Below are 23644 nucleotides of genomic sequence, written 5' to 3' on the forward strand. Positions count from 1 at the left end.
CTAATCAACTTTTGTTTGATTAACTGTAATGCTATATAGTGTTCAATCATTTTCACATAATTGGAATGGTTTCTGCAAATGTTAGTGGAATCATCTTTATGATTGTTACTGGTAACTTTGTCAAGACAAACGCTAAAGATTAATTATTATTTTTATTTCTAAATTTACTGCATAGCCATTAGCCAGCATACTTCGAAGTTATTTCAATACAAATTACTTTTTTAGTTAAGTTTCATTTATTTTCTAAAGGAATGCAATTAGTTTAAACAATATTTTGTTATGAGAACATTTATAGAAAGCAAATACAGCTGTTTTTTTGCAATACTGCACATTTTGCTTGAAGATAAAGTTTTACCCCCAAAAATAAAGCCCCAACACAATTCTATACTGGATTTATGTAAGAAAAACACTTCAAATGTATATTGTACTCATGTTTGTGCTGTACTTTTATTGACTAATATAAGTCTAAGCAGAAGATATTGTATTTATTTTTTGATAACCCATTTTTGATACATTGATTATTATTAGAACAGGATATGAAAAGATGAGATAAGTCGATAAGCAAAATGTCACTTTTAAAATAAAATGATTCTGTCTTTCATTTAACTGCTGTAATGTATATTATATTTGACATTGATTATTTGATGTGAATAACTATGGATATATTTGATAGGTCTACTCATATAAGCTATAGGCATGTAGGAGAGTCGTGGGTGATATGTGAATCTGTCCATAAATTTTTTCCAACACTATACCTTACTTGAAGTACTGGATGTACCTACTTTAATATAGTTTTTATTGGTGGTGGATAGATTCTAAAGACTAGCCACATCTGTCCATCACTCACATTACTGTACCTGTATTGCATGCTGAGAAAAAGGGTCAGAGTTCTGGTATGGAATGATGTTAGTCACCAGTCGAAAATGATTTGATAGTTCTTTTTACCCTTATTTGAGTAATATTCACACCAGTTTGTATTTTTATATTGATACAGTAGCGGATTTGAACAACTTTCTACTAAAATAAGTGCTTTATATTTTGTGTATTAACTCAGATAAAATTGGGTTGCAATAACATTCATGCTAAAATTGAATATGAAGTACATGTATATTGTATACAATAATATTGTTTACTTTAACTATGCTACATGTAGAGTTAGAAAAAAAATCCATATTTGGTAAGCATATCCTATAGACTTTCATATTGCTGTATTTTGTCACACCCAGTTATGTCATGGTTAGATTGGTTCATTACATATATTATGTACTTTATGTACATATATACAGGTGGTTTTGGCTAGACATATTTTTAAACAAATTGAATTTATATTTCAAACAGGCCAAACTTCTGTTTTAATACTTTGGTGCATATGTTACCATTTACTAAACTGTAGGTTCCTGATAATGTTTTACGTTTGTCCTTTTGTATAATACATTTGTTTGTAAATATCAAACAAGCCTCATACAGTCCTTCAGATAGTACTGAGCCTCTGTGGGAAATTCAGAAAGACAAGATTTAGCTCCACAGAAAAAGCCAGTGTTAAGATATACATGTATATACATATAGCTGAGTTTATTTTCACCATCAACAAATTGGGCCAAAAAGAATCTATAATTAGTAAAAAACTGCTGCAATTATGCTATTCTATACTTTATTTTTTATGTTAATCAGTTATCAATTCTCTTTTTGTACACTGGACCAAAAATAGCACATTATGACACTGTCATCTAATTATTGTCCTTTATGGATTATGGCTTTTTGATAAAAAAAAAATTATAAGTACATATTTAATATGTGTATTATACATGTAATATACATGTTTGAGTAATTAAAAGGCAATGGTTTCTGGCAATACATGTATAGAAATTAATTTAAGTTAGCGATAACTATAATTAATTTTGAATCAGCTGTCAATGTTTACAGATTAGTCATATACCAATCTGATTCAGTAATTTTGTCATGGTGCCAAATTCATATCAATAAAACTAGATAGTTGTCAACTAGTTACATATTTTTTTTTCGTTGCTAATGTTGACTATTCATAGAAATGTGAATCCTAAACTCGTTTGTATGAATCATTGTTTATTATTAGATGAATTGTGTTGTTAAAATTCTAATTTAAAATATTGGTATATTAAATTGTCTTATGATTTCTTCACAAATAAAGAAAAGGTCATTTTTTTTAAAAAAAATGTATCAAAGACAATATCTTAATTAAAATTAAACATTCCTTGCCCCCTCCCGAATTCTAATCTAGTTGGATCTATTATTCAGTAATTGCTTTAAAAAGTTGTCCTTTTACTAAAGGTATGTTAAGATAAACATAGTTGAACACCAGCAATAACAATGTACCCATCAGGTGTATAACCTAAATACAACACTCTAAACACCTTAAATACTATACAATATAACATAACATACAATATCATGTCATTGAAGCACAGCTGACTAAAACATAATACCCAACACAATACTTACAGTAATGGCAAGAATTTCAACTATGTCCACACGAAAACTCATTTTCAAAAAAGGGGCCTGTAAACACAGTTTTGATTTTGTTATGCCATACATGTACTTGAGTCGTCTTTGTGTCAGTGTCAATTACACAGCTGTATCTACATCATAACCTCTATAATCATCTCAACATCTATTAAGAAATTTGCTGCTCTTTGAACAAAAAATTAGGTCTTCTATTAAAAGGATTTTTGGAGTGTTCATTTACCATTATTAGATGCTTATTGACCCAAGAACATTTTGAAAGTGCACTGTCCTATGTTTGAAGTGCTGGGCTCATTACATTGGTGTTAACATGTATAGTAATTTAATTCTTATCTTATTACATGCTGTACATGTAGTTTGTGATGGTAGGTTAGGTTTTGTGTGTTATCATAGGTTACTGACCAAAAAGGAGACTTTTTTGATGGATTGGATTAATCAGAACAGCTATTAACCGGCCAAATGATCCTCGCTCATCTTCTTTGGCACCCATACATACATGACGTTGGTCTACCAATTGAAATTTCTAATAAATATAAAGATGTATTTCCTCTTCCTTCACAATTGCATTGCTAAACACAGAACCATCTATTAGAAAACATACTCAAACTGCCAGAAAAAATATATTTGTTACAATGGAAACTCTTTTAACAATCTACAAATTTAATGTATTGCACTTAAGGTGGCTCAAACAGTTGACCCAATTATGCTTGAGGGAACATATCTTTAAACAGACACAATAATGTAGAACATAAGGAATATATTGTAGAGAAAGTAATTTTGATTGATCAGGGATATCTAGTACGTTTGTGTTGTATAAGCATTTAGAATAAGTAAGTGGCTTATTAATGAGTGTTGTTTCTTATGTTCTCATGGACAATATCTTGTAAATTTTCAAAACAAGTTTGTTATTGCGCCATCTGACATTGACAAGTGCTAATAAGATGGAATACATGTTCATTTGATTTAAATAAGTAGACTAATTCATAGTAATCATGACAATAAGAAAAACAAGTTTTTCTAGCTTCCTACAGTGCCTATCCATAATATACAAGTATAGTTTTGTACAATTTTAAAACAATTAAAAACCTCAACATATATAGAACATGAGTTAACTAATGTTTTGATTGTTTGGCAGCTTTTAAAACTCTTATTTGTTAAAAAAGTTGACTAAATGACTGTTATCAGAAATCTTGGCAGTAAAGTATAAGTGGCGAATTGCTTACATTATAAAAAGATCAGTTGGTTGTATTCTTATCAATTATTAGCTAAGTATATATTATAACAATTGGCACACCTACACAGGGCCGGTGTATGGGGTAGGGGGGAACAGCTGGGATACTTGTCCAGGGGCCCGAAGCCTAGAGGGGCCCAGAGGTATGCAGAGTAATGTTTTTAAAAATAAATATAGATCAATAAAAACAATACACTGTTACTTGACCGTAAAGTAGAAGAGAACTGGGACTTTTCTGAATGTGGGTAAGTGGTGTGGGTACATGTAGAGTTAGAATCGGATTTGTTTGAATATGAAAATACAAGATACACAGCACAGATATGTAAAAAATGTTCATTGTAAATACTGAAGATAGAAATTTACCCAAATGATTTAAATACAAGAAGAGTTTGTTATTATTCCATTGATTCAATATCCACTTCTTATTTTAACTATATGAATAACCCTTTTCACATTTAGTAACATTATGTGTAAACATTCCTTTCCTGGACTAGATGATCATATTGCCTTTGGTCATATTTTCTCATTAAAATACTTTTTTTTTGAATTTGTGAATACAATTTTCATCTGTAAAAAGAATCAGTGAAAACCTGAAGAGGTTGATGATCCCTGGAATTCCTTTTAACACTTTCCAACTAAATGTAGTATACATTGTATAATACCTGACAAAGCATATACTACAGAGGTCAAGTTCGTGAATTTCTGATTTGGAAAGACAAGTTTAGTCAAAATTTGCAGCTACGGTTATTCAGATAAGTTTACAAGTAGGCCTAAACCTTTTTCAGAATGTGGTCATTGTACCCTTTTATTAGTATCTTATTAAAGAATTAAAAATGTATAGAATCTCAAATGATGTAGGTAATGAAGTATGTAAATAATTATCAGATGATGTACTAGCATGTGCTCTAAATATCATTCTATCACTTATATTAATATAAGATATACTTAAGTTATGACAGATAACTATGTGAAACTGATGAATTAGCTTAATTTTTTTAGACCAAATCCATCATTATTTGACAACTTCAAGTACGAACAATAATTGATCTGATAAAAAAAATCACTTAAAAAATCTTCCAGCTACAAATTTTTTATTTGGTATATGAGAATTGATTGATTATGTACCTGTAATGATGTTGACATGTGGTTGATTGTTACTTTAATTATTCAGTTTAAAAGTCAATTTTGATATTAATATCAACAGGTAACACAGCCACTTAATATTTAAGTTCAACTATGAGAATACAATTGAAAAAACAACTTAAGAAGAATGTCAACTGAATTATTCAGCTTGATTTTATCATCTATAAAGTAGTGTTGCCTTCTAACTGTCACTCCAATTAGCTCTGATAAGTGTCTTGCATGAGGCAACATTGACTTATTCTTATTTGAACACCAGATACCAGTTTTCATTTATTTGGAAAGTTCACTTTACTAAGCTAAACAAAATATTTGTAATTGAATATCTTATGACTGTTAATAATTTCTGCTGTACTTTGACTTTTAATTTAAAAGCAGATGATATGTATCTGTATCAAATGAAAGATTAAGAGATTAAAGTAATCAACAAGAATGACATCTTGTGTAAACTAAAGATACATGTTCAGCTGTTTATTTATCATGGCTACAGAAAAAATGGACAGACTGTACTTACTTTGGGTGATTTCCAAATCAGAATATCTGACTTAACAGAATACTGTGACTTTGGCAGCCAAATAAATGCTAAATGTCACACAATAGTAAAGGCTTTGTTCTTGTTCTATTGTTTTGTGTATTACTTCAATCACAGATTACAATAAAAATGCAATACAGGTGGTAGAACGGGGATTATTATTGGTCATGGGGAGGGGTGCGGTGAGACGTAGTAGTTATATTATTTCTTTGAAAAACGGTGGGGGATCATACGCTAACCTCCAAAATGTAATAGAGGTCACCAGTTAATTAACCTTATCCAGCCCAATTCATTCATTAGTCACCTAGATTTCGGGATCGTGACAGGTAGCAGGCATTACCTGGTGTTTTTTAAGAGGCTGACCCAGTGGTCGGATGTACTTGACATAATAACTACCAGTGTTAAACATCTCAAACAAGATCTTTATCAGCTTCTTGCCTTTCATTACCACATTACAAATACTTTTAATACAACTCCTTTACACAGCTTGCCCAATTAATGAGGTTTACTTTGTCCAGTCTCAATGCTACAAACTATCTCAGTATGTATCCGACAACATATCTTCCTCCTCCTCCTATTGACCTAGTTAAATCTTATTATTTGGACAAAAAGGTTATTTCTAATGGTCAAAAGGTGGTCATTTAATGTATGACTTCAATTTCAGACCTAATAGTGTCATGGTGAGCAATGTCTACGCTCACCATCTTGTACCTGAATTAGAAGTGTTTTATTCAGCTTGGTCTTAGTTTTTATTTTGTGATCAGCTGTCATTCGAAATCGGAACAATATTTCATTGTGAAAAAATTTATACTGAAAACCATCTCATTCTTTAAAAAATATGCATTGCAAATAATCGTGCAAGCATGGCAACTGCCATTGTCAAAGACAACAATACAGAATGTTGTTTGATTGTTAGTAAATATAGCTTTCTGAAAGGGAATTGATCGATGATAATTATTTATGATGTCAAGTTACTTTAACAAGCTAAATCTGCCAATTGCAGGTTTTTCTTTAGGCCTGAAATGTTATCTAAATTATTAATTAGACATTAATTAACTTATCCAGACCATAATCAACTCTCGATGGCATCGCAAGCCTGCGATATTTACTGGATTAGAACCCGGTCTGCTGCTTCTGATTAAATCAAAAAATGGATAATTGAGACCATGTTTTTTATCTTATTGAATTTAGTAATGATGATCGAGGCAAGGCCCAAAATTCAATCAGCAAATTCCCTTTACATTATCTAGTTTTTAATTAATAGTGAGAACTACCAGCTCTTTATCTAATCCCCATAATGTATCTTTTAGTTAAACAGTCATCCTCTTAATAAAGAAATGTCGTTTATGGTGATTTGCATACATGTAGATATGGACTAAGCATGTTGTTGATTTTATTTGTCGGTATGAAACATGATATGGGTGGCCAAAAATTGATATGTCTGATCTTGTATGTAAAAAAATGTATATTATGACAGCTGTCATTCTTATCACTAATTTTATTTCTTTTGTTAAAAACTGACATGTATGATTTGTTTACTTTTATATAAATAAAAAGTACTTTGCCTGATATGGATCTCAATAAGTTGGTGATAACAAGATTGTAGATATTTTCATTGTTGAATACTGATGATCAGAATACATGTACCTGTAATAAATTTTCGATTTGCCAGTATGATGTTAAAACTTGATAGCCTCTTGGAGATTGCAGTGAAGGGAGCCAATTTGTTCAGTTGTCTGGAAAGTTATGTGAATTACACTTCTAAGATATCTGGATAGTTCAAATTCATTTTCTTTCAAATTAAATTTCAAGAAAGAAAATGAATTTAAAATTCTCAACATTGCAAATATTCAAGCCTTAGTATATGCCTTTAGTAGCGTTTCCACTCGGGACAAAATGTAGCTTCAAGATACGTGTAGCTCCAAACCAGGACTGAATGGTTCATAAATTTTTCTGGGACGAGAATGAAGCCTTTTCAAGCCAGAAATGATTGGACCTGGCTTTATCTTATTCGGCATTTACTCAATGCTTTATTAAATGTCTGATTTATCGAGGCAATATGTGATTCTGGAACAAGACATTTCCGTCGAAACACAAGTCATTCGACAATAAAGCAAGGTAAAAGCTATGTCATTGCTGTATTTTGACCTCACATTTTCAGTGGAAATTGGACCTCTATCTGTAACGTGTCAGGTTTATGAGAAATGGACCAATTTGTCGTCCAACCATATAAATCAATGACTGGACACCTGCTAGAAATAAGAATGTCAGTGAACAAATTAACAGCTAATGCAAATCAGCTTATTGTTCTATAATCTTTATAAGCATGAATAAATCTATTGACAAAAAGAGACTGACATCGCATTATGATTTATTTTCCTGACTCTTTATTTCTACTTCTGTATTTAGTCTCCATAATAAGATTTGTTACCGGTTCAAGTCAATTAAATGGGCATTAAATAGGACTCAGCTGATTGAAGCAATTATTGTTCATAAATCAAATAGCTTATGGTTGTACTTGTAGAGGGGCTAAGATCCTGTAATCCCTGGTGACACCAAGCGGGTTTGTGTTGACCAGTAAACCTGTCAACAATATAGAAAAGAAAACATAATATAACCATCAGATATAGAATGTCTTATTGACCACTTGTCAAATGGTCATTCTCACATCTACATATGGTATTGAAGCATACTATCAGTTTTATGTTGTCCATTGGGCTAATAATAAAAACAGATAAAGGGTTGACTTTAACCTGTATTTATGTTTTGACGTTTACAATTCAATAATTCTCTGTGATAAGATCAAGTTATTTGGCCTATGGCTAGCTGTGTCTACTTAAACCATACTTACTTAACAAATCGTGTATGTTTTAACCTCATTTTAACAATCTGTCCAACTAAATATATGTAGGAGGGGGTCTTCTTGCCAGAGTTTGTTGTATTCATTGTAAATGAAAATGAATGTTTAAAGAAAGCTAGAGCTTATTGTATGTGTCATTAAAAAAAAATGTAATTTTTTGATCTTTTTTTTGGTATGTGAAATGGTGAAGATCATCAAAGTGTGGTTAATTAGCCCATGGTCCAAAATGGCTCAGTACATCATGTAATATGTACCACCCACAAGTAAACTGTTGACAGATTAGAGACAATAGTCAATACAACTATCAAAATTTGATGGTAGTACAAACATTGCTGAAAGAAATACCTGCCATCAAACAAATATTGATCTTTCATCTATTTATCCCTCATATGTTGTACTCTGTCCATGATGATATGTTTAAACTGACTCTAGGACAACACATCCCTAAGGACAATTCATCCCTACACAACTCATCCCTAAGGACAATTCATCCCCGGACAGTTCGTCCAAGGACTATTAGTCCCCTAGGGCTTTTCATTCCCGAACAACTCATCCCCATGGACAATTGTCCCCAGACAACAATAATGGTAGATCCATTATCAAAAACTGAATAACCGGGTAATCTTTACTTTTTATCCTAAAACTCAGTTTTGATGCTAGTTTTACATTGGTTTTAACATGTTGTGATAATAGAAGACATAGCATCTGCATGGTTATTGTTCCATCCTGGTGGCTTCATCACGTTTTTGTCACTCAAAACACCAGTGGATAGCTTTTGCCAAACGCCTTACAGTTCTATAAAAAGGATCATATGTTTAAATGGTTTTCCACTATGAATTCAATTGATCTATGATGGAATATTGAAAGGATTGGGGTTAAATAGAATGCACGCACCCAGCCCCCACACAACCTCCACCGAAGGGTTTTTGAATTGGCAGAAAATAGTAGCCTTCAGGCAGGAAGAGTGGGGACTACTAATTTCTTCCTCCATTTGTCCTAGGGGGCAAATTTACCGGGAATGAATGTCCTCGGGAACGAATTATCCAGTGTTGAATAGTCCCATGGTACAAATTGTCAGAGTACGAATATTCTCAGGGGATGAATTGTCATGTACCCTTTTAAATTGTGATCAATTTACCTTAACTGATGAAGTCAACAATGACTCGATCTAAGGTACATGTACCATTCTGAGTATGTAGCCCCCTTCTTATTCATTATTTTGTTCCAAACCTGTAGTGTTGATTGTTAAAATCAATTGATATGTTTAAGCTGAGATCAGTTTTACTAACAGTAACTGATGAAAGTCAATAATCATTCTATGCAGTCTAGGGTACCATTATCATAGCCCCATTCTTATTCAATGTAGTGTTTATTATACAAATCAGTCTCCATATGCACCTTCAGTTGACTTTCAATTTGTCAAGAAGTTACATTTAGTGCACATAGGGTACATATAATGTAACCTTCAAAATCTAAATGTCATCACAAAGTACTGGTAGTGCTTTTTGTAGTATTTATCTTATAAGGTTTCAATAGGATACAAATATATTCAAATTTCTTCACCTACAAATGCCGATATTTTGACATTTGCTGATTTAGACCCCAATTTCCCAAGCTGTCATGTGTTTTTTTAAATAAAAGAATACCTTTTCAGTTTAAGTGAAAAAAAATTGAAATTTATAGCTGTGACCCAACTTTCTCAGTCAGTAATTGTTAGCAACAGTAATTATTTTTCTTCTTTATTTGAATGTTATTTTCTAGGACTTTTTAATTACAAGAAAGCGGATACAGGGTTTGGAGTGTTTTGTGATTGTTTGACCCTGTGAAGAGTTTAAATTTGAACATTATTTACCTGAACTTTGAAGAAGTTTTTTGTTTGGGTGGTGTTATCTTGTTGATTGTTTCTGGGAATGTATCAAGTGGTCTAGAAATTCTAGATACACATTACAAATACTTGTGAAATCATTTCATTATCTACTGTTTCTAAAATCTCCTTTAAATTTGCATGTAATCTTAGAAACAATAGTGATGTGACAGTACCTTGTGAACGGGATATAGAACAAGTAGATTTTGAAGCAGGTTTACTATGTGAAGCTGATTGCTGATACTGATATTTGCTTTCACAAAGAAGAAGAAAATGTAAATCCTGAAGACTACTCAAGTAGTTTACTTTCATTATTCCAAGACACTTATTTAAGTTTTTTTTACCTCAGAAATAACACTAATTTAAAGCATCACAATACCTGAATGATTTACTAATTGTTCCATGGTCTGTTTTAATGCTGAATTGCTAACAGAATTATTCAATAGGTACTTTAATTCTGATCAAAATCAAATTGGAATCTTAAAACCTTTCTAAGTTAGCTTTGCCACGATACTAAAAGAAGTGAAACCAAACTTTTGTTTTATTCCTTTGAAAACTACAATATTGTGAAAGATGAACTTTCTGAAAGAAATATCCGTCCAAAATGGTTCAATTCCGTTTAGTATTTACAAAGTTATGATGAATTGAAAATTAAGTTTTCTTATGTTATACCAATTGGAGTACATTTCGATATTGTAAGAAAAATACAAATGATTATCAGCAACTGTAAGAAGGATTTTTTTTAAGCAATTAGGAATACCATATCTGTGAATCATAAATCTCTTATGTTTTACTATGTAATATTAATATGGAGGTATGTATCAATAAACTAGGTTTCCAATCCTTTATTTAAATAGATAAGATTGTTTACTTGTACATTGTATATGTTTATATATTATCTAATCAGTATCGATCATGTACTTATCTATATTAAAACATGTCTACAGAATTTCAGATATGTCATTTTATATCAGATTATAATCTCCAACTGCCCAAACTGTTTCACTTCTTATCTCGGTAAAATCAACTCATGTAGATTGTCTCAAAGGATATGCTAAGATTTATTCCCTATTTTCAACACTGGATTTTGTTTTCCTAATTTTATTGTTGTTGTTGTTAAACTCGTCCAGTTTTAAATACCGCCTTCACACTACCAGGATGAAACCTGCGGATTCATTCCGCAAATTTTTAGTAGTGTAAACTGATATTGCCGAGACATGCCCAGACATGCGCATGCGTTAAATACTAATGATAACCTTACATGTTATTCATGCATGACAAATGAACTTTTCTCTGAACAGTTCCACACCATGCCGAGAACAGATACTGCTAGTGTAAATGAGTACAACTTTTTGAGTCCCAATGGGGCCAGAGCCAAACCTAATATTACGCTTTCTTTGGTTAAAGTCTGAATTAATGTCATTTGAAGGGGGAGCAGAGAACTTTAGTACAAAAATGGCTGTCAAGACAGAATTGATCAAATATAACACTAACCATACACTAAGTAAGAATTCAGCTCATACACAAAAATACTAATTGGTCAAACATCTGTGTTGTAAATACTTGATAATACCATATTTACAAAATTATTAAATGTTTTAGATTATTGATCAATTAGATTTAGGTAAATTAAAGAGCAAATTCCATTCATGACTGGTTGTTATCAACATGTTCAACTAGAATGTGACATTTGATTGACAAGTTATCATCTGATGGAGATATGAACAATATAGGTGACTGGACAGGTGTTAATGAAGAAGCTGGGAGAGGTGATAAAATGACAAATTTCTACACCTGTACAATCAAACATTATCACTGCTCATTTTTTATTTATCAATTAATGAGATTGCTTTGTTAGCATTGCTGATAGACTGACTTCATACAGACTACGAAACTGCTCGATTCAAATTACGTCTGTTTTAAATATTTATGACTATTTTATAAGTTTCTCATTCCAATCTATGATTGAAATCCAAGATTCATTTTGTGGAATATGTATTGAATAGCTTATCAATATCATGTAATAGAAACAGAATTTGATAGGACACATTTAGGAGCTTAATAAATTTTGAACTTATTCACTTTACATAAAAGTTGTCCCTGTTGACGCCTTAATAAAGTGTAGGGGCCTACTACTCTCTGTATTACTATCACATTTACTTTTTCTATGTGGTGGTCTTGAAAATAGATTTCATAATCAAGATAAGAATTCTTTTTTACACCCTTAACTAATATGAATTGAAAAAAGCCATTGCTCGCCCTTAGTTTGGATGGCTTGAATTAATCTCAATAATAATAGACTGGATCAAGAGATTCACATATTATCTTTATGATCTTAATACAGGTAACTCCAGGTGGCAGTTTGATTGTTTCGGTATAGCGCCTGATGTAACTAATCTACATAATTTAGAAAAGACTATAACATGTCAACCATACCCACTAAAGATATTTTAAGGATGATTTTATCTATGTTAAAATCATGCATTCAAATTATAAATAATAATAGGTCTGAATATTATCATCTGTTTACATGAACCCCTTCATCTGTAATGATTATCTGGAGGTCAGTAATATTATATAGCATAATAACACCAGGAGACAAAGAAGCTTTGTGAAACCCTACACAAGGACCCTCCTCACACCACCCTACAGTTAATAATCAACAGTCAATTTTCTATCATTAAATCTATGTATGTACTATTTGATCAAGGCCGTTAATGTTATTATATCTATAGTACATCATATACCCCCTGTGATAAACTCTTTGTTTCTGGGTATTCAGAAAGGTTAGAGGACACCCTATCATTACCAAAAAGTTATAATTTGTATATATCAATAGCTTCCTGAACTTGGTACATGTAATTGCTGAATATATATACAGGCTTATCAGTTTCAGTTTGTGACTCTTTTGAAAGTTTAAAAGAAAGAAACGTTTTGATTTTCGAAATGCAGGTGTTCGTTCATGTGTTGACTAGTATTAGATTTCTTGCTCAGTTTTATCATGGACCGTACATAGTCCATGGTTTTTTCTTTCTAGAATATGTTAGTCTGCAATAGTCAAGTTTTACGTCAAGACTGCACCAAGTACAATACAATAGATTATAAAACTATTATACATGTATGTATCAAAGGTTATTAGAAATTCTAGCTAAGCTCTTCAGAATGGGGGTATCAAAGAACACATAAAATAAACACCATCCGCACAATTGATTGCTTGATCTACTTCAAAATCATTACATCAGAGAACACAGTAGGGCCATAATGTTAGGCAATTTTTTGGTTTGAACATTATGAATGAAGTGCTGAAGATTGAACTACATGAATTATTTACAAGCTCTTATTCTCATCCTTGATCTGCTTTTGTTGAATACTGTAAAATAGGACAAATAAACTCAAAATGAAATCTGATATAACAAAGCACCTACTAATATCTTTAGTGCTGTAATGGGTGGTCTAGGGGTAAACCACACACAGATATTATAATATGAATTCTATTTTGTGGGTCTACAATCCACATAAGGGGCCAATATTCACAAGCAACCTAGTGTGTAATTTAATTGTGAATGATATCAGAAGTATTGTGATTTTCTTGTGGGCTTTGTTCAGTTACAAAGCAATCACTTTCCTCAATGCTAATGTGTATATTAAAAAGCTTGTATGGGACAGTAATGGATAATGGACAAAGTCATTGGGGAGGTGTGTAATCCTCTTGATGGTTATATTTTTTCAGATGTGTGCTGCAAACGTTTTGTTGATTCATATATGTGACCAACTCTGCAAAAATCAATCTGATTAAAATACACATCTATATTGGGTTTTATATTTTTATACTTGATGGTCTCCACTACATGAAGATTTGACCAGATGAAGTGGGAGGTCGTGTCAGGGGTCATACAAGCGCCTTTTGACCCTATGACGTCAGACATTTGACTAACAAATCAGCTTTGATGTTTCTAGTAGGATGCTCACAGTTCGGTGCAACGCACGGGAAGAACTTACCGCAATAGATCGTTTCATTGGCTAATCCCATCAACCAGATCCTAGTGTAGTTGAACTATAAAAATTGAAACGAAATAGGATCTGTGTTTTAATCTGTGTTTGAAATACAGTACAGAACAATTTGAGTTTTTAGGATATTTGTCTTAAATTTTTAATTCCCCAAAGCTAAAGGCCAAAACTTAAATTGCTTTAACTAAATGAGACACATGTCACAATTTATGCATGAAATTTACAGATTTGGGTTGTTATGGAGTCTTGCTTTGGTCAATTTTGTTAACTTTTTTCTGGAAATCCATACCATAGTAAACTGTATATCAACTAAATAATTTACATACCGGTTTAAAGGTCTCTGCATATGGAATTAAAATTGACACAATTGTGTTTTGATTTTTGATGCATATGTTTTGACAAAATATTGGAAAATGAATTGCTCTAGTTTATGTTTTCTTTCAATGAATGTATATATATATATATATATATATATATATAAGTATGATATATAATCAATAGGTTTATATGTTGACCACTTTATTGACCAATGACCTTATTTTGGATAATATTAGGAATATTAATATTGGAGGTCACGAAACAGAGTACTTCAGGCCAAACATGCATACATGTTATGACCAAGTAATTGTTCAGAAATGGAAACAAGACATTCTGGTGTGAAATATATCATATAAATGGCTGTATTACAGTAGATAATACCTGGTTTTATAATATTAATGTATGGGAGGACCTGTTTTGCCCATATTATTTAGATAAAAGAAGTAAGATGTAATTTCTTTCTACACATCTGATAAGGGTAATAAACTAGAAATATTTCATTAAGTTATATATGGAACAAATTTTGAAAGGACTGTCTGCTTTTTGTAACTGCTTTTAATCTATATGTATTCTATTGATTAAGGGGTACTCAGCTCATCAATGGGAATCTCTTGTTAAACTACAAATTTCCAGACGATGTTTTGAGTGAGTGCCTGAGAAAATCTGAGTTAGGAGATGTACATGAAAGAATGAGTCACTTTCTTGCAGGTTTCATAAAATGAAAATCATGAGTTATTATTGACAATCAGTTATTAATTTAAAAAATTTATTATGTAACAAATGTCTAAATAATTTACCGCCCATCTAGACAACTTCATGTAAGATCTTTATCAGATGGGTTATTGCTTCGTCAACAGTGACCTTCTTTTTATTTTAAGACCAGATTATATGGAATAAGCTCCCACTTTTTATTAGACAAAGGAATACTGTATCTCTCACTTTTTAAATCATGTGTAAAAACCCAATTATTTCTATCTGCTTTTAAAAAATTTGTTCCCCAGTAAATGTTATCTTTATATTATTTATTATTAAGTGTCTTTTTACAACTTTTGAAGTTGAATTTATGCACTTTTTATGAATCTTACAAATTTGTATGTTTCTATTGTAAAGAATATAAAGTGACATCAGAATGCTATTGTGAATGATGTGCTATATAAGTGTTTGATAATAATAATGATTCTTAGCTTGCAATGTATTTGGGTGTGGAATGTCATTTAACTGATAAATCTTCTAAAGCATTCATTGCTATTCAATGTGATATTGGTTCAGGTATGGTATCAAAAATAGTGTTTTGAGTCTCCCCAAATGACGAATTTTGACTTTTGATATTCGGTACATGTACATACATAGATATGTACCTTGAATTCAATATTCCTTATTAAATGTTAAAGCGATAATTTCATATTTTCTACGAAAGTCAAAACATAATTATTTCTATGTCTTTTGCTCAATAGGTTGTCAACTCACTATAATACGATCATAAGTATTATTCTCCTACTAAAAAATCCTTTGACCCCGGAAATAATAACACAATTACCTCCCTTGTTTTTCTATCCCCCCCCCCCCCCATGGAATAGCTATCTTCAAACGTTTGAATTTGAAGTTGAAAATGATATTTTCGCCAATTTCTCAACTGGCAATAGTGAATTAATTATAGGATTAATAGGGTTATTCTTTAACAAGGTAGGACTGTTTATAGATACCATCTATTTTAAGGCTTTATTTTAATAAATTTTAAAAATATAACTTAAAAATATGAAATTGCAACTTTAATATATTTATATTCCTGCTCAGTTGATTGACAAATAGATTCATATCACAAGTCAATTACCTGGTAATGGAACTGGGTCAGGTAGCAAATAGAATATTTGTTGACATGAATTGTGTGAATTGTTGTCCTTTGTTAAGACAAGAAAGTTGTATCGATAAGTTTTTCTGTTGAGTATTATTTCTGTTAACCACATGAATGAATGAAATGAGCCAATCTACAGATGGTTTGTGTATTTAACACTAGAAAGGAATGTTAAACATCTTGTTTTCTACAAGCTTCACTATTGATTAAGGAGATATCAAAACAAGATTTGAGAATCTATTAGGCGTTTGACCCAAGGTTTTCTGTAAACATTTATAACTTACCAAGTAAACTTTATATCTCCATGTAAAATCATACTGTACATGTTAATGTAATCCCTTTTTTTGGACACACAAAAGTAATATTTCATATGTGTACTATAAATAGTCATTGTGAATACCAAAAGAAAGTGTCTTTTTAAGCTTGTTTTAAATGAACACCCTCCTACTTGTAACTTTCTTCTTATAATTTCTCTTCCTTGAAAGAAATGAATTTTGTTTAAACTAATTTTATTTTAGTTTGTTTATTACAAAACATAAATTTATTTTCAGGAAGCACATTTGCTAGAATTAAAATTCATATTTAAAACTCTGTGATGAGCTTATACACCTGACCCTGGCCCATTAGGTTATAGTTATCATATTATTTTAGATCGTAATTTAAATATATAGTTGTTATTAATAAATATATTTAAAGGAGCAGTTCCAGAAGTGACAAAGTATTTGTTCATACATGTGGGTTATACATGTAATGTAAAAGTCAAACATGAAAATGTAAAGAAAGTGCGTCTTTTCTTCTATAGTTTCAGCTTAAAATATTGGGACTGCATTAAATGATCATATCACTGAAATAGAATATTGTATGCTGCTGATGATTTTCAAATTTGATTTTTGGCCATTTGCTTACATAAAGTGACATATGAATGCGACAAAAAAGCTCTGTACATGTTTTTCCTGACAGTTTCAGACTTGTACACATTATAAATGTATCTGAAAGGCTTTCTTTACAGTTTTAATTACTAAAATCTGTCACCTCTCCTTTAGGTGTGTAGGTTTTTCTACATGTATGGGAACTTCACCCAGCCACCAATTTATGAGACCTAGTATCCATTGACAGTTTTCAGTATCTAGTCTTTCATACATACATACATGATATCACCTTTGACATATTTAAATGTCAGTCAAAATCTATTGAACATGTCAGCTACAGTTGACTTTTTGCATTAAGTGTTTACTAAGGGCAACATTAATACCTTTTATCTCTGTCTAAATTGTTCAGTTTAATGTAGCACATTGGTGCAGAAAAATTAATAACTGAAAAAGTGGGAAGACAAATCACGTCCTGTCATTGTATGAAATCATGAAGATTGATCATTGCACTGTGTTTAATGGTTAATAGAAACACCATGTTAAACAAAATTGTACATGATAAGGACACCTAAAAAAACACAAATACACCATGGTCCATTATTTTAAAGAAAAAAATACCTGAATAAGCGTTTTGTTAAGATATCTACTTTAGTTTAATGGATGGCTACAGTTGATCAGAAAAGTCATCAGGAGAAGACTTTAAAGATATGATGGTTTGGCATTTTTTATTATCAGTTTGTTTTTATGAGATATACTGTATTAAAGGATTTTGATTTCCTACTGAGAATTGACAGGTTACTAGGCAGGGAAAAATAGACCTGCTTATATTTGATAGATCAAGCAACAGACATACATGTACATGTAGTACTTAATACTGCAGTGTACCCAGTAGTGAGAGATATTCTATTCATAAAGATGTATTATCCTTTAATAGATTCATAGAATGTGATCTTTCCGTTTCACTGATTTCTTACTGACCATTATAATATGCAAGGGCCATCAGGTGTTTTCTTTAAGAAATGGTTAACCGTATGTATGCACAATAATTATTCATGTACTAAGCAGATATATAAGGATAGTATTGTTCAAAAGATCTTAATGGGACTATAGAGATTAAATTTTTGTATGAGAAAGTTGGAATTGATATTTATCTACTTATAAGTATTAACATGATATATATCTATCAATCAGCTGTTCAATATAAATAATACTGTGTTAATCAAGTGTTAACACCATCAATATAGCACCTTAACATTCAAATTGTAATCCCTACTTCTACACATCATTAATTACTTTATTATCAAGCTGTGGGAAAATGGATCTCCTAATACATATCCATATCCTACCAGTAGCAGTATATTAGTGATGTAACACACAGTGTTAATTAATTGGCTTGTCAAGTGGGTGTTACAGTCTAATTGTTTACAGCTAAAGACACAATTTACAAGTAGTTAACACCTTTAATACACATTCAGATCTTATCCAATATACATACAAACTACAACATGACCTCAATGTCATGTTCAATGCCATTTAGCAACCCTCTTAATAATGGTTTTAGAATATATTAGAGTGTTATTACTTGTAGCAGACAGTATTTATCCATTTGAAATCAACAACAAAATAATTTTATTGCAGTAACATTTCTACTCACCTGAAAAAAATTTGAAGCAATCTTAATATTGTAAATAATGTGGGGGTGTTCATTAGGAATCTGTTTCTACTAGGAATTGTAATATCAGGGCTTTTTGCCAAAAGTTTGTAGATTTAGGATATTATGTATGTTAAAATCCTATTGACTTACAATCAACTTATCTTTATGTAGATACATTAACTAACAATCATCTTATTATAATGTAAACTTTCTGGCAACTGGCCTGAGGTTTCACTATAATATTAATAAGTAGATATAGAGTCTAGGTTGTTGTACTCTCATCTTCTCAAGACAGAATTTAAAGATGCCACACTAACACTTGCAGTTGTCAACACTTTGATTTAGTTATTGTGTTTTGATGAACGCATTTAATGTGGCAACTTTAACCATTTGTATCGAAAGTTGTATTTTATTATGTCGACTTTAAAAAACCACAATATGTAATGCACAGCATTTACTGCATTTATTTGTATTGTAAGATTTTATTGGCTGGCTGACGGGAATCAGTTATTGAAATGAAAATATTGCTAATGAGGTTCAATCGGCATTAAACAAGTCATGATATTATTTCCCTTTAGGTCTTTTGGGTAAATTAAGCTGGGCACTCGTAATTTGCAACTCTAAATGGAAATACATCATGATTGAAAATATTATTGTAAATATAAATTTTTTCCATGACTTTTGAAAATCATGTACTCTATCTTAATGGTATCAGTATAGTAATTAAAGGATTTAATGACATTTTGTGGGATTGGTGTCCTTACAATGGTGAATCTTTTAGTCACCTCACTTCCCATGTTTAAAAACAGTTTAACCTTTGTAGACTACATATCTATACCAACAGTACATCAGATATGATAGTCAAGAGTGATCGTGGTTGCTGTGTTTTATATAATACTGAACATGTTCAGTGTAACAAGTCAGTGTTTGTAGGTAGATATAAGATAGATTTATGAGGGTGTCATTAAAGAAGGTTAGGTTAATACTGACTATGTCATCCACTTAAAATATATAATATCTATCTAATAACTTGGTCACCTTAGTTCAGGTCTATTCTCTCAGTTAATCACCCTATTTTCAATAGGGGCCCTTTCATTTTTATCTGGCTTAGTTTAGTGAAAGGAGAAGCATGTTACAGATGAGCTAACAATGAAAGTGAGAAAGTTGGGATGATTCCAGATTTTCAGAACCTTTCAAAGCAAACAAAAAAACTAATAAGAACATTTTTCATTCAATAATTTGTACTTCAGGGATCCCACATTTTAAATAAATTTGGTTTTTAATAGATTAGAAATTAGATATGTTACAAACCAGTAATTTAAAATTTTGAATAATGTTTTTTTCCCTGTTATTTTGTCATGTGAAATGTGACATTTCTGACACCTATTAATCTATAGATATTTTCATCTTTGATGATTTTGAAAGGAGTGATATATAGATGTATGTAGCAGTTTGTAGCCTATAGATCTTTTCACTCTATTATGTAAAGTATGCTGAAAAAATATTATCATTTTCAGTTGTTTGTTCCAGCTTGTTGGCTTCAAGTCTGACAACAAAATTTGATTTTCTTTTGTTTGTATGTTTGATCCTAACTACCATAATGATTACTTGATGTCTCAGAATTTGTGTGTTCCTTATAACGCCAGGTCAGATCATGACCTTAGAGCAAAAATAAAAAGTGATTTTAGATGAAATGTATATGTCATAGCCAGACAAAGTAAACATATCGCTTGGATTTATTTCAATCATGTTTATACCAGCATTACTGAGATTCAACAACCTGGGGCCAAATCAAAGCCTACCTGCATTCAATTTGAAGACAGTAATTTTATTTGAATTGTCTTCATGTTTGTAGTGAATTTATATCCTTGATTGTTGGGAAATTGGGAAAAAATGTTAACCTGAGGTTCCTTATTGGTATACAGACTGACACAATTTATGGCACAGATGAAGCTTATTTTAAGCCAGGAAATCGTGGGGAAGCAAAACAAACATTCAACAGCCTGTAAGAAACACACAAAACTATTTTGTCAAAGAAACAAGCAAACACAACACATGGGTCTAAACAAAGCCACACTTTGATCAGTGGCATGTATGCTTGCATTCTGATCGACTAAACAAACAAAAGGGAGTTTTTGTGATTAACGTACATCTTTGGTTAAACCAGGAAACTTTCCGGCGCTGTTATTCAAATTCTCTTTCCCTGAAAACGTAAACATGCAATTTCTCTTGTTTTAAGATAATCATAAAAATTTCACTCGTATCTAATAATTTTCATCAATAGATAATTGACATTGTTAGTGTTTTTGTTAAATATCAGATTACATTAGACGCTTTGAATAAGTTAAGATAGTCTTCGTATGTGGCCTTTTATTCCTCAGGCCATAGATACACCTGCATTCATGTTTTAAGCATGATGCATGAATAATACATGAAACAGGGCTCCCACTTCAAAATTTTACTAACAAGTCAATTTATTGCACATCCTTTTTTTCTACGGTAATCCTTAACATTATCTAAATTTATAATTCAATTTTAAAGTATTTATTGTGTTCATGTAGATTGACTAACAGTTAATTCTCCATCCGGACAATTTCAGTACATGCCAGTCAAGACTGGTGAAATGACAGAAACTAGAGCCCTGCTGATCTATATACTACATAAAAACAAGTCAATTTGGATCCAATCAAAAACAACATTGGCACCAGTTTAATAACTAGTGGTGTCATTGTGGTTTTATGCTATAATTTGTGCAGTTTGCAATATGAGAATCACGTGACTTATATTAGTAGTCTTCAGGGAGGTGAAATTCCATTTCTAGCCTTCGAGACCAGATATGTGAAACCTTCTACCCACACATTTTATAAGCCCACATTTTCATGTGGACCTATAATTGTTGTACGAGGATCCATCTACTGGATTTTGTTCTGCCTCACTGTTAAGAGATAATCAAATTGATAATATTTTGAGTGAATTTCTGATTATTTTAATATTTTGTATTTTCAGAAATAAGTACCGGGACAAATAATGCAGTAGAACCAGAAACAGCAGCTCTTAACTCTACCAAAGTTCTGGTGCCTTCACCAATTTCCAACACAACAACACCAGTTCCTCCCAGTAATTTTATTGATAATATTCCAGCGAACTCCGTTCCGGATAAAAACTGTACAAGCAGTAACTGTGATAATGACGTGACTGTAATATGCCCTCCAGATTCTAAATTAATACAAAATTCCACATCTCTGGATAAAAGAATAAAGTGTCAGTGTAGACCCGCATATTGTAACCAAACTTTGTGTGCTCCAGGGTTTTATGCCGCTGTATTAAATAAAGGGAAAGGAATTCCTGGTTCGTGTTGTGATGAACTGGTGTGTAAACGATCAGGTAAACAAAGTTTTTACAAATACAACTACATCTTTTACATCGATTCTTTCTTTTCTTTAAATCCATTACTTTCTACTTCTGACTTAATAAAAAAAAAAGATTCTGTTGGCAACATCGGTGATTCGTTAACAGAAGGTAACAGTAGCAGTAGAACCTTAAAAAAAGCAGACATTTCAAGAACAATTTTTAAACCAGATCAATATTTCATCTCGCTATTGTAGAATGGCCAACTGTCTGAGAGTTCTGCAAATATGTTTAATTGATTGCTCTACATGTAAATACCATCCAAGTTACAAAGCCATGATAATATACTTAGCTACCATCGTTCACAGGTAAATGTAGCATGACTTTACAGGAATTCCACAGAGAAGAATGTTTGGGTAATCTAAGTGTGAGAACAAATGTACAGTACATGCATTGTTAACATAGCCTCAAGTATACATGATAAGAGAAATATACAAACATGTAATTCTTATACATAAATTCTATTTCTTGATTGTGTAACTATAAACACACATGTAGTTCATCCAGATTCGCTTCTTTAACATTAAAACTAAACAGTACTTGAGATAGTTTAAACATATACTGTAATATATATACTCATTAATTACTTATGGGTATTTGTTATGATCAAGTTGAACATCTTTCACAGTGAAGTTTATTATTTTCATGTTATCACTAGCCATCAATTATCTAAATTACCAGGCCAATTGCTTCTCAACTTATCCAACGAAAGGCTTGAATAGTTGACATTCTTTTCTCCATTAATACATACTTGGATGCCTCATTTGTAAGTCTTAATCTGTCTGTCAAGTACTACTACTGGTAAAATGTGTTTTTCTACACAGCCATTGTTCACTCATAAAAACTGAAGTGTTCTAAAGGAATGTGTGATCTGTTTCTTATCTTTTCCATTTAAAATAACCATGACATGATATGGACTATATATATATCTCACACTTTCCTTCTGGACTTTGATATAAGTAAATATCTGACATGTTCAGATTTAAACAAGTGATAAAAACTTCATATTGTTTTCTAGGCTATTTTGAGCCAGCGACTAGCATATATATATATATGCCTCTTTATTTCAATTCTTTTATTTTAACTTTTTTTTCAATTGTTAAATGTTAACTGATAAAAACCTACACACCCAAAGGCCAAACAAACTTTTATTTCATTCATTAATTTCAGTTTTTGCTGTTGGTGATTTAGAACAATCATTTATCTTTTCTTATTTCCATTTGTAAACCACAAGACAGATGCACTAACAGAACACACCTTTAAATTTGTTACATTTCTGAAAAAAAACGAAGAAATAATTAACTCCTGAGGAGATGACATCTCATAAAATATATTTTTTATATCTTTCCACTCTGCATGTCTGTCCCTGGGACGCCAAAGATAAACTATAAAGTGATAAAAATAGAAAA

The 23644-nt window shown here is 31.4% G+C and overlaps 1 protein-coding gene across 1 annotated transcript in view; it reads left to right on the forward strand.

Annotated features, from left to right (window-relative positions):
* The window catches only part of LOC126822010 (cysteine-rich motor neuron 1 protein), a 59746-nt gene that overhangs the window by 2425 nt on the left and 33677 nt on the right, over positions 1-23644 (forward strand). The window contains exon 2 of the mRNA XM_050550726.2: positions 21834-22211. Within this exon, the coding sequence (XP_050406683.1) occupies positions 21834-22211 (378 nt within the window). The remainder of the gene's footprint in view (positions 1-21833; positions 22212-23644) is intronic.

This window comes from Patella vulgata, chromosome 5 (assembly GCF_932274485.2).
Source record: "Patella vulgata chromosome 5, xgPatVulg1.2, whole genome shotgun sequence".
In the NCBI taxonomy this organism is placed as follows: Eukaryota; Metazoa; Mollusca; class Gastropoda; family Patellidae; genus Patella; species Patella vulgata.